The 12,317-nt window shown below is 42.7% G+C and overlaps 2 protein-coding genes across 2 annotated transcripts; one reads left to right on the top strand and one right to left on the bottom strand.

Annotated features, from left to right (window-relative positions):
• Positions 1-4,697: 4,697 nt before the first annotated feature.
• Positions 4,698-5,981, bottom strand: LOC113557632. The gene is made up of 3 exons (XM_026963198.1): positions 5,944-5,981; positions 5,761-5,848; positions 4,698-5,618 (listed from the first exon to the last, which is right to left on the bottom strand). The coding sequence occupies exons 1-3, from the start codon at positions 5,979-5,981 to the stop codon at positions 4,698-4,700; spliced, it is 1,047 nt and encodes a 348-aa protein (XP_026818999.1).
• Positions 5,982-8,068: 2,087 nt separating this feature from the next.
• On the top strand, positions 8,069-11,984 carry LOC113557631 (glyceraldehyde-3-phosphate dehydrogenase-like). The gene is made up of 6 exons (XM_026963197.1): positions 8,069-8,218; positions 8,328-8,451; positions 8,922-9,037; positions 9,209-9,460; positions 10,295-10,440; positions 11,693-11,984. The coding sequence occupies exons 1-6, from the start codon at positions 8,069-8,071 to the stop codon at positions 11,982-11,984; spliced, it is 1,080 nt and encodes a 359-aa protein (XP_026818998.1).
• Positions 11,985-12,317: the final 333 nt, after the last annotated feature.

Genomic DNA, 12,317 nt, shown 5'->3' with positions numbered 1-12,317 from the left:
TGATGCCCTTCATGTGCTTTTCAGCTCCTACATTGCATCTCTCATCTCTTGAGCCAGCTCAGTCATACACTTCGAACCTAATTCATACAAATGTTGTAGGGAGCTCATGCTTCTTCTAATCTGTAGAATGGAGCTGTGTCCACCTCATGCACACTCTTGAGTACTTCCGACTCCCACACTGAGATCGTTGCTTGCTGAATAGACAGGGCACCTATGAATTCACTTATGTACTTCTCTTGCAACCCGAAGTTGGACAAGGTATACAGTTTATTCGCCAACTTAGGGTTGAACGGTAGAACGTGAGTGAGTGTCCCTATCAGCTTCGCTTTCTGCTCATCGGCTTTTTGGTCAAATAAGTTTTTGACAGCCTCGTTATGGATAATCTTAGGCAAGTGTTCTTTTATCTTGTCGCATAGGTAGTGTTCTGACTGTAGAGGTATTCCGTGTGGGAAGCTGATGGGATCTTTTATGAGTGACCCATAATCCACCTTATTCGTTCTTTGTACAGACAGCTCTTCTGCCACCTCACTAGGACACAGGGTACCCTAGAAGGGTTGTTGCTCAATACAGACCCGTAGTCAGTGGATCTTGCACCGCCTTCATACAGAAGCTCCGGGTGTTAGTTGGTAATACTATAAATCGATCTTAGAAAATGGCAGTGGGATAAAGTTCCGTGAGATGATCACAAATATTTCTAAGACTACTGGAATTGAGTACCACACTGTGCGTAAAACTATAGCAGAGTACAAAACTACGAAATCTGTGAAATCACCGAATCGAAAAAGGCAAAAACCTGGTGTGGTTGATAAAATAGACGACTTTGACAAAAATGCAATTCGAAGAAAGGTGCATTCATTTTGGTTGAACAGAGAAATTCCAACACTGCAAAAGATTTTAATTGCAATAAATGAAGACGAAACCATGCCAAACCTTAAAGAGACTTCTTTAAGAATCATACTTAAGAGTTTAAAATTTAAGTTTACAAAACGCAAGAGAAACAGTATACTAACGGAAAGACGTGACCTTGTTAATTGGCGCAGAAATTATTTATCATCAATTCGTCGGTTTCGGGAAGAAGAAAGACCCATCTATTATTTAGACGAAACATGGCTAAATACAGGGGATTACGCTAACAAAGTATGGGTCGACCAGTTACTGAATAACGTTTAATCTTTTACTGGGTGACTTACAATTTGATAGACATATCTTTTTTTTTTTTTTTTTTTTGAACCGGCAATACACTCACCACCCGGAAACGCCGTGAGGCAATACTTCGGGTGGTGAGTCGCCATCGTTTATTGGGTAAAAAACAACAACAATATATATAAAACAATATAAATAAATTATAAAAACAAAATAAACGGTATTCGTTATATGGGGTGAGGAAGGGACAATCCCCCTTCCACAACCCCTTACAGTGGTACCCTAAACCTATTGAGAGGCCTGCCCTCAGCCCGAGGCTAAGAGAAGGCCGCCCCAGCCGACGACCCAGCTAGCCGCCGAGGTCGCCCCGCCGAACGCGTCGCCGTCATCTCCGCCGCCTAGACGGAGCCACCCCCTGCCGAAACTGCCCCCCGCGTTCGGCCTCCTCCTTGGCGGTCATCACTGCCCTCGCGTAGTCGGCAACCGCCCCTCAGTTGGCCGGGTTCTCCAACATCTTGGGGACCAGCCCGCCAGGGTCGAAGGGTCCGATCACGTCGACGAGACGCTCACGTTCACCCCTGAACGCTTCGCAGCGAACGAGGGTGTGGTGAGCGTCGTCGACTTCCTCACCGTAGCCGACGGGTGGTCCGCAGTGGGAACACCCGGCAGACGGTGCACGGTTGATCTTCCGGAGAAACCGGTTGAAACAACCATGCCCCGTCATCAGCTGGGTGAGGTGAAAGGACATCTCCCCGTGCGTCCTGGACACCCACCGGCAGAGCAGGTCCGGGGGGATCAAGGTGCGGGTCCACCCGCGTCCGCTGTCCGCGGGCGGAACCTCGCGCCCCATCTCCCGAGCCCACTTTGCCAACACCCGAGCCCTCAGAGCCTGAGGGTCGTGTGCCGGCGCTGCCTCCGCTGGATCGCCCGGCGGGAGGGGCCCCCCGTCGCCCTTCTGGCCCTGAACGACACGAGTCGTTCCTTGGCCATCAGGACGATGGGGATGGTGCGCGCGACGACCGTCACGGCGTCGTAGGACACGGTCCGGTACGCACTCACGCTGCCAATGGCGGCGATGCGCTGAACCGATGCCAACACCTTCGGGCCGGTCCTGCTGACAGCCAGGTCAGGCTCCCACGTAGGAGCGCCGTACAACATCACTGAATGCACGACGCTCACCAGCAGGCGCCTCCTGCTCTCGCGAGGACCGCCGATGTTAGGCATCAGTCCGCGCAGCGCCGCCATGACTCGCCTGGCCTTGTCGGCCGCGGCGCGAAAGTGCGCGTTGTACCACGTCCTCTTGCCCTCGTGCAAGATCCCCAAATAGTTGAGGGTCTCGCACAACTGGACGGCCTGATCCCCGATCCGCAGCCTCAGGTCGGGCGACCCATACTGAGCCTTGAAGACCACAGCCTCCGTCTTGTCGACGGCGAGCTGCAGCCCCAAGTCCCCGATGTGGCCGGCGACCGTAGCCAGGGCGGCGTTCGCGCGGTCCTGCAGCGCCGACAACGTGTTCCCCTCCGACACAATGAGCGTGTCGTCCGCGTACCCGATGATGGTTACACCAGCGGGCAGCGGCAAGCGGAACACGGTATCGAACGCGACGTTCCACAGGAGCGGTCCGAGCACGGAGCCCTGAGGGACTCCGCACGTGACTCCCACGGTCACTGGAACGCCCCCGCTGTCGTCGCACACGTGCAGGACTCGGTCGCTGAGGTACGAATCGAGAACCCGTCGTACGTATGGCGGGAAACCCATCCGCACCAACGCCGCGCGCACCACTCCCCACCCGACGGTGTTGAACGCGTTCCGGATGTCCAGACTCACGGCAACGGCGTAACGGCGTGCGTTCACGGCGGTCGCGAGTCGCCCGCGAAGCAACCGCAACGCGTCGTCCGTGCACCGTCCGCTCCGGAAACCGAACTGCCTTTCGGACAACTCGACGCCCGAGGCGGACATGTGGCTGTTCATCCGGACCGCCAACAGGAACTCGAAGATCCTGCCGACGTCGTCCAGGAGGCACAGCGGACGGTACGAAGACGGCATCCCCTCCGGCTTTCCCGGTTTGGCGAGAAGCGCGAGCCGAGCGCGCTTCCACCGGCCGGGGAAGATGCCTTCCCTCAGGCAGAGGTTGAACACGTCGACCAGCCACCCAGGACTCACCGCGTGCACGACGCCCCAGACCCGGCTTGGAATGCCATCTGGACCGGGCGCCCTGCAGCGGCTCCTGAAGCGACCGACCGCCGCGGTAACCTCCTCCAGAGAGAACTCCGCAACGTCCTCGGGCCGCACTCCCACGAGATCGGCAGGCTCCCCGTCTCTATCCCCTCGGGGGAAGAGGACGGCGGCGATGTCGCAGACCGTCTGCGGTTCCATCGACGCCGTCGCCGGGGGCCCACGGAGCTTCTTCAAGACGACCTTATAGGGTTTCCCCCAGGGGTCGTCGTCGACGGTCTTCACCAACTCTGCCCAGCACTTCGCCTTCGCCTCGCGAATGCGGTGCTTCAGCTCCTTTCGAGCCTCCCGGTAGTCTCGCTCGACGTCCGCCGCGGACACGTCACCGCCGTGGGCGCGTCCGCGACGCCTGATCCACAGCCGTTTCCTTCGCACGCATTCGGCGCGCGCGGCCGCGACATTGCCGCTCCACCAGTAAACCGGTGGTCTTCCCCGAGGATGTGGGTTCCTCCGGGGGAGAGCCATGTCACAAGCCGCGGTCACGCAGCCGACCAGCCTCTCGGCCATGGCTTCGGCGCCTCCGGAACCGGCTGGAGCTACCGAGGGCAGAGTCGCTCCCGTCCACTCTACGGTGAGAACGGCCGCGGCGAGCAGGTCCGCGTCCATCCGGGAAGTACGCCAACCCGGATGCCGCCGACCAGCCGCCGCCACCGCCGGGGGATCACCGGAGGTGTCCGGGAGCGTGCGTCCGGTGCGATATGAAAAACACAAGTGATGGTGGTCACTCATGTTCTCCACGTCCGTACGCACGGTCCACCCCCGAATCTTCCTCGCGGCGGATTCGGAGGCAAAGGTCACGTCGACGCACGAACCCCTCCCCCTCCCGAAGAACGTCGGTCCCCGACCCGAGTTGATGATGACCAGCCCCAAGGAATCGGCGAACGCGGCGAGATCGTCACCGCGGACTTCCGTGAGGCGGTCCCCCCAGGACGCCGACCGGGCGTTAAAATCTCCCCCAACAATGAGGTCGATTCCAACACCGCGATCCCTCCTCACAGAAGCCTCGAGACGACCCAGGAACTGCCCGAACTCAGCGACGGACATGGCGGGGGAAGCATAGCAGCTGAAGGCGCGAACCGCGCCCCCCACGGTAGCCGCTACGAACCCGTCGCCCGTCTCTATGTCGCTGAGTGTGAGTCCGGGGCGGAAGACAGCTAAGGCGGCTCGACCCGTGGAGTCGAAGTGCCAGCCAGTTCGACCGCCACCTTGCGGCTCACTGACCAGCGCCACCGCGATGTCTTCCGCCCTCACGAACTCCCCGAGCAGGTCCTGGGCTGCCCGGCAGTGGTTCAGGTTCGTCTGCACGTACCTTAGCTCCATCATGGCTGCGGTTCCGACGACGACGCGGAGGCGGAACGGCTCGCCGGCCGCCCGGCCAACTGCTGCGACGACTCCTCCGCCACTGGCTGCATCTCGGCAGGCCCCTCCTCCACCGCTACTGTTGTACCACCGCTGATACTTCCTCCAACGACCGAAGATGGATCGCCGCTTCCTCTTCTGCCTTCCGAGCAGCCCCGCGAAAGGTGGCTGGTGGCTCCACACCTGTAGCAAGCCCGAGGCTTTGCCGCGTTGCGGCACTCGGCGGCGAGGTGGCCCTTTTGCTGGCACCGGAAGCAGGTGGTTTGCTTCTTTTCAAGAAGCTTTACCCTGCAACGGGTCCAGCCGACCACCACCACCTTTGCCTCGGCCAGAGCGATGGCGTCGCGGAAAGGTAAATCTACCCTCGCGACGCGGCTGCCACCGTTTTTCCTGATGGAAATTCGGTCAACGTCAGGAGCCGCGACGACTACTCCGGCCGCGCCGAGCCCTCCGACCACGTCCTCCACTTCTACCCATTCAGGGACATCCAGAAGGAGGACGGGAGTCTTCCGCTCGGGCCTTCTTACTCTGGCGGCCTCTCCTACCACCTCTCGGATCCTCCTCTCCAGGATTCTGGCTTTTTCCTCGCCTTCCACTTCGAGGAGGATTCCGCCGGCTTTGGTGCGCCTCGTAGTCACCACTTTGACCCCGAGACTTGCCAAGCTCACGGAACCAGACACCCTTTTCATGACTGCCGCCAGCGAACCCCCCTCGGCCGGGCGGTCAATGGTGACGGCTGCGGTCCTAGGGGCTCTCTGGCGAAGCAATGAGATCTTCTCCGTTGCCGGAGAAGGCTGGGCTTTGGGCCGGGACGGGGATTTCCTCTTTCCCCTTTGGACCACCTGGCTCCATGTGGGCTGCTCGGATCCCTGAGGACATATCTAGAGAAATTACTTAAGTTTTTATAACACTTGACTATTGTGTTTTTGTTTACGTTTTAAAAACTCAATTTAAATTGAACGCCAAACAGTCATATAGGTTACAACACATTATTTTTTATTATAAAAGAAATACTAAACTTACCTTTGATGTATTTAGTTGTTCATAATTATAACTACTTCGATAATAAGCTTTTTCTACTTTCAAAATTGTTATTTCAGATTTTAATTTGCTGATTGATAGATAAAATAAAATAACACAATTTGTCAATACTCAATTATAATAAAACCTTACAGATTTAAACTAAACAAATACACATTTACATACTTGAGCTCAGCTGAATTTATCGATTGTAATTCAAACATTTTTTTTTTTAACAATTCATTTTTGCATTTTTCTTTTTTATGTTTGTCATCATTTTACTGTTTTGCATAAGAAAAGAAATAAGTAAAATTACATAATAAAGTATGAAAGTTTAATAAATACATTGTTTTAAAAATTAGCTGAAGCACTTACACTATTTTAGGTGTTTTATTTCATTGCTAAAAAACTGTTTAATTCTCTTTAGTATTTTTATAAACGTTTTGAAATTGATGACAAGCATTCGAGCTTTCTTTTAAGTCTATTTGCAAGGTTTTTAATTTTCTTTTCATGTATCTTAGAATAGAAATATTACTCCAATTTTTCTCTTTTAGCAATCATAATTTCTTCCTACGATAAAAATTTAGAATTTCTGTATTATGTAGTGACGTTTTTTTACGCTTATCTTGTTCATTTTCCTGATATTTTGTTTTTGTAATAAATTATTAACAATATCAAATATGTTTTATTAAAAACTGAAAAAAATACATATTAAATAGATTTTATTTTTAATCAAAGTTATTATTAGGGAGCGAATTTTTATGCTCTAAAAAATTTAAAAATATGCATCAATACCTAACATTTTTTATTTATTAATAAAATGTTTGCAAATTGCTGTTAAATTTTTTATTAAACTGAAAATAATATAAATGGGTATATCTTAGAATCCAAGTCCCGATACGAGTGAAAACCGGCTATTCCCAGTTGGCATGAATATTATACAGCCGCGGGACTTTTGATCTGTTAATATTAGTCGTGTCGGGCTCGTTAATATATACAAAAATCCTCATATATACACTAAAAGCATGATGAATATAGAAAGATGATCTAACAAGTAAAAATCGAACAAATAAGTAAAGATATACAAAATTAAATTGATAAATTTGAATTCTTTGAGTGATGAAACAAATTTCTATCTAATTCGCATTAATTTAGATGTTATTAAAAATATGATAAATGAATCTGTTCCTTAATTATTATGATTCAAAGAAGTACTAAATATTGATACCTATGCAATTATATATTTTATTTTGTTCAGCTAACGTACTAATTTTCTTAAAGAATATATTACTAAGAATATAATATAGTCGGTAATCATGGGAATATCAATGGTTGTAGGTGAATAGCCGGTTTTCACTCGTATCGGGACTTGGATTCTAATATATACCCAATTATATTATTTTCAGATAAATAAAAAAATTCAACAGCAGTTTGCAATTGTGATTTAGTTACAATATAATATCGCTTCTTTGTTACATAATTAACATCAAGGCAAATCATTTTATGGCAGCGATTCGCTGTTGTATTAAAAATATTATGTATTATGAAAAATTGACGATTCACGACTACGCGATACAATTACCAGTGATTTGCATCACACAATATAATAATTTAGTGATGAATTGCAACCACACAATTGGTTTTAATAATGCGTTTACTTTAAAAAAATTTGTTGGTTATATAATAAAACCGAAACAAAAGGAAATAATTGCCAACTGACAACCTTTCATATAAAGAAGCTTAGAAAATGTGCACAGTTGCTACTAGTCGTTAAAAATCAAATTTGATACTAAAACTAAAATTAATATAACTAGGTATAATAATTTCCAACACAAATTATTTATTATAAGAATAATTCACGTTAACCATATTATAATTAATAATATTGGCTGCTCAGTGCGCGGATATGTTGTGTTGATAGATATTGATGTGTACCATATTAGTAGTGCCGTGGTGCGATGCAAGAAAAATTACCTGTTTAAAAATTTAAAATATTATTGTCAATTTCGCAGACCGCTGTAATTCGTTATAGTCGGCGTCGGCCGTTGCATTTCAAATTAATTTTTCAAATTTTCAAGTTTGAAAAAATATGTCAAAACGAAAGTTTTTATTTTATTTCATGGATAATAGGAGAAAACAAAATATACATAGCTTAATCAATTCATACATAATATGGCGATGATGCACCAGTATATATATACATTTGGTCGTCCTAGTAAATCAATAAACAATCGTTACAAACCTGACTTTTATAATAAGTTAATTTTGCTCAGTCATTTGTGCTAGATTTTGTTTCGTCATTACACTGATAATGATCAAGAACGGTTTGCGATTGATCACCCCCGGAATAATGAGTCTGCAAGCTATACGACGGGCATGTAATTTACCCACTTTAGCGATTAATGGATTCGGTCGCATAGGAAAATGTGTGCTCCGGTTGGCTATCCAGAATAACGTAAACGTAAGTCTCGACCACAATGGCTTATTGTTTCCATAAATGGACCATTGCACATACATAATTTATCTATTTTTTCGTTAGTGGTTTTACTATAATTGTTTCCCTTCGTTAGGTGGTAGCTGTGAACGAACCGCATGCCGACGCAGCGGCGATTGCACACTCGTTCAAATACGACACTGTACACGGGACGTTTCCCGGAACAGTCAGTGTACGCGATAATTATCTCGATATCAACGGTAAAAATTATAACACTATTCTAATCACAGAATAACCAGAAGGGACACTTTTTAAGTTCAACACGAGTTCTTATGGGGCACAGATTTGCTACACCTGTTGGAATATCAGTATGGCCAGTGCAAAGATATTTCCCATTTTTCTAGTTAGACTGATATTCCAAATATTCGAAAGAACGCGATAACGTTTGTTATTGTTTATAAAAATGTATGTTGCCGAACTGTCCGAGGCCCTATAAATATAATAATAATAATAATAATATAATAATTTGCCCCATGGAAAATCAGTGTAACCAGAGAAAAATAATTTTACATTTTTGTTATTTTATTTACACTGATATTCCAACAAATTGAATAGTATTTTTAAGTTCTCAGCCAGTACCCCTACTGGTTATTCTATGTTTTAATATTGTAATGATAATAAAAATTTGTTACGGAACACTTATTATTGTTGTGTACATTCGTCTCTACAGGCAATATTTTGAAAGTTTACGGAGAAGAAAACCCGGAAAAGATCAAGTGGAATGAATTGCCGGTAGATTACGTGATAGATTCGACGGGTAGGTTCACCGAAATCAATACAGCCAAGGTATGTGTGAATGTGTAATTTAAAATGTAATATGTTTAGTTTATTATTTTTTTTATATTTATTTATATATATTTTTATTATTTTTACCTATATTAAACACTATGATCTATATGACTAGTTCTGTTTTTTAATAATATAACATACACAGTGACACGGTAATGATAATTTTAGAAACACATGGTGTCTGGAGTGAAGAAAGTAATTATTAGCGCTCCAAGCAAGGATGCGCCGATGTTCGTGAAGGGCGTCAACTTCAGCGAGTATAAAAAGTGTATGACGGTAGTATCGAATGCATCGTGCACAACTAATTGTGCGGCGCCATTGTTGAGCATAATAAACAAAAAATTCGGTGTGGAAAACTGTCTGTTGACCACAGTTCATGCTATGACATCTACCCAGGCTGTCCTTGATAGAACAAAACACGTGAGGAGCCATTTTATATAAAGCGATAAATTAATACGAATTTTATAATATACAAATCTTGCGAGTTGTATACTTCAAAACGATAGGTATTGTCATCTTGATCGAAATACATAAAACAAAATGCATTACGCCCATTTATAACGAACGATAACCACACTAAAACGCTATACATACAAACACCTAATCTAAGCCCTAAGGTTATTATATATCCGGTTAAATACAAGATTATTCCTTTTTTGAGCATCTTCTTCCGATGAACTAGGTACGAACAGAACGTTATTTGTGCCATTTTTATAAATAGCTTCGTTATTTCGGTATGATTAAACTTAAAATATGCGTATAAAAAATAAAAAAAACACAAAAAAATAATAAATTTTTTTTAGTGTTTTGTATTAAAATTTATTATTAAAATAGCTATAGACTATAACTAAAGAGTGATGTCGTGATGATGAATAGTTGTAATTGATAATCATGAGACGTGACCTTAATTGTTGTATAGTATAGACCGTATTGTACGTATAGTCTAATATTATGAAACCCTCACAACGAGGGTGACATTTACCGCACATATACAAACATTATTTACTACATTTATATGCAGTAGTTAATTCTAATTAGAGAACGGGTTAATATACACCTAAAATATCAAAATTAAATGTTGAATAAAATTATAAGTTAATGCGAATGCTTTTTAGATTCCATGACCAAAATAATTATAATTTGACATTTTAAAATTCCCGCTAAAATATTAATTCGCATTATTTAAATATGATCAGTGATCAATCTCACCTAAAATCATGGTATTCTTATTAAGTTTACAATTTATCGTTCCAGAGGTCGGCCCCCGGAAATATTGTTCACAGCTCGACAGGCGCTGCGAAAGCTGTGGGAATCGTGATTCCTGAATTAAAGGAAAAAGTAACTGGAGACTCAATAAGAGTGCCTACACTGGACGTGTCTCTACTAAAACTTTACATAAAGTAACGCATTATATTTTATTATTATATCGTATATGCTATGAAATAGTCAAAGTATCTTCGAGGTATAGAATGCGAGAGAATGTGTGGGTAATTCAATATAAAAATGATAAAAGGAGTAAAGCATTTTATACATATTTATGTAGTCACCTGTGTGTAGAATATTATGAAAATAAATGAATATTTTTCATCTTATAAAAACATAGATATTTAGGTACTTATGCAACGAATATTGCCAGATTTTTCTTTTAGATTCTGAACGGAGTGATGAATGTATTGATTGATTTTACAATGATTGATGTATATTATTTTATTTTTTTTGTCTGTCATCACGTTTTTGAGTAGTAATAGGGCTTTGATTTTTTACTTCAGCCTCTCTTTGAAAAGGAAATTGCATCTAGTTTGTACTTTGGGGGATCAAATGTAACAAATGTCCAGAAATTTTCAAAAGCGTCAGAAAAAACCCAGAAAAATAACGGAAAAAAAAAACGGAATTTTTATTCATAACCAGTTTTTCATAAAATCGGTTTTTTATTTTTCTGTAACTTGACATTTTCACTAAATGTTTATATTACCGGTATCTATTTACGATTAAATTTTCAAATATATTGATTTTTCTAATTTTTTTTTTTTTTTGAAACGCCTATAAAGAAATTTAGTAATCCAAAAAATCTTTAAACTTTAATCCAAGGTTTATTATAAGTTGTTATTATCGTAGAAAAAGAAATCAAAAATCGTTAGTCACAATTTTTTTTTTATGAGCATTTAAAGTTCATAAGTTTACAAAATATTTAAATATGTCAAATTCCCGAAAGTTTGCAAGGAATTTTGAAGTTGAAAGTTCATAAAATTGTTGTAATTTATATCTAAGGTTAAAAAACTCTACACAAGGTTCTCCATAACTTTTTTTTTTCAAATAACTGTAAATAAACAATTCAAGCATCAATATAGAAAATCATTTATGAGCGTATGAAATTTAATTTTTTACAAAATCATGTAAAATAGAGATATATTTTAGATATATTACAATTTAAATATAGTTATTAATAATATATCCTATTAATTATCCAAGACACAAATAATCTCCGGTCAGAATCGTTTTTCGTATACAATGATACCTGTTATTGCATTCAAATTTAACACATATATTAAAGTGGTCTACTTCCCATCTCTACTATACAGCAGAGCGATATCCATTTGTTCATCCTTTTATTTTTGTTTAATTAATATTTTTTATATATATATATGAAAACAGCATTAAAACTCCAGCGAAACTAGAGGAAATCAAGTGCATGATCTGGGAAACTGCGACATTGTGTAACAATGACGTCTTTTCCTATATTGAAGATAAGACCAAACTTGTAAGCTCCGATTTCATTGGCCATCAGTATTCAACTATAGTTGATTTCAACCAACTATCGGTAATTGACAACAAATTCGTAACAATTGGTGCGTGGTATGACAACGAGATGGGCTATTCGAAAAGACTTTTAGATCTTTTCGATCATATGGTGAAAGTGGACAAAGATATAGCCGATAGAAAATAATAACTATTGAGAACGTCCTGAGGCTTGATGATAGGTTTTTTTATTCATATCGCAGCCATGTGTTTCTTTAAATAAATATTACAGTATATTTTGTTGTACATATTATTGAAGATTTGACAAAAGTAAGTTAATTGGTTTGTAATAAACAGATGTTTACGAATGCCTTATTAAGCGCGATAAGCACATCATATCTGTGACTTTATCAGCTGGAGCATAATTAATTGTAAGGCCTGATGCAAAAATAATTGCGAAGACTAATATAAATTTATAATTACATGTGACTTTTTAGAATACATCCTTGTTTTACAATCTATTAATATTGATTCTTTTAAG

The sequence above is a fragment of the Rhopalosiphum maidis genome, chromosome 3 (assembly GCF_003676215.2).
Source record: "Rhopalosiphum maidis isolate BTI-1 chromosome 3, ASM367621v3, whole genome shotgun sequence".
NCBI lineage: Eukaryota > Metazoa > Arthropoda > Insecta > Hemiptera > Aphididae > Rhopalosiphum > Rhopalosiphum maidis.
This window is presented reverse-complemented; position numbering and strand designations above follow the sequence as displayed.

Excerpts from the sequence above, each read along its gene's own strand:
- LOC113557632 (XM_026963198.1), bottom strand. The coding sequence starts at position 5,981 with ATGTTTGAATTACAATCGATAAATTCAGCTGAGCTCAA. Across the intron at positions 5,849-5,943 it reads ATAAATTCAGCTGAGCTCAA|CAAATTAAAATCTGAAATAA; the intron begins GTATGTAAATGT and ends TCTATCAATCAG. Across the intron at positions 5,619-5,760 it reads AACAACTAAATACATCAAAG|ATATGTCCTCAGGGATCCGA; the intron begins GTAAGTTTAGTA and ends TAATTTCTCTAG.
- LOC113557631 (XM_026963197.1), top strand. The coding sequence starts at position 8,069 with ATGATCAAGAACGGTTTGCGATTGATCACCCCCGGAATAATGAGTCTG. Across the intron at positions 9,038-9,208 it reads CCGAAATCAATACAGCCAAG|AAACACATGGTGTCTGGAGT; the intron begins GTATGTGTGAAT and ends TGATAATTTTAG. Across the intron at positions 10,441-11,692 it reads CTACTAAAACTTTACATAAA|CATTAAAACTCCAGCGAAAC; the intron begins GTAACGCATTAT and ends ATATGAAAACAG.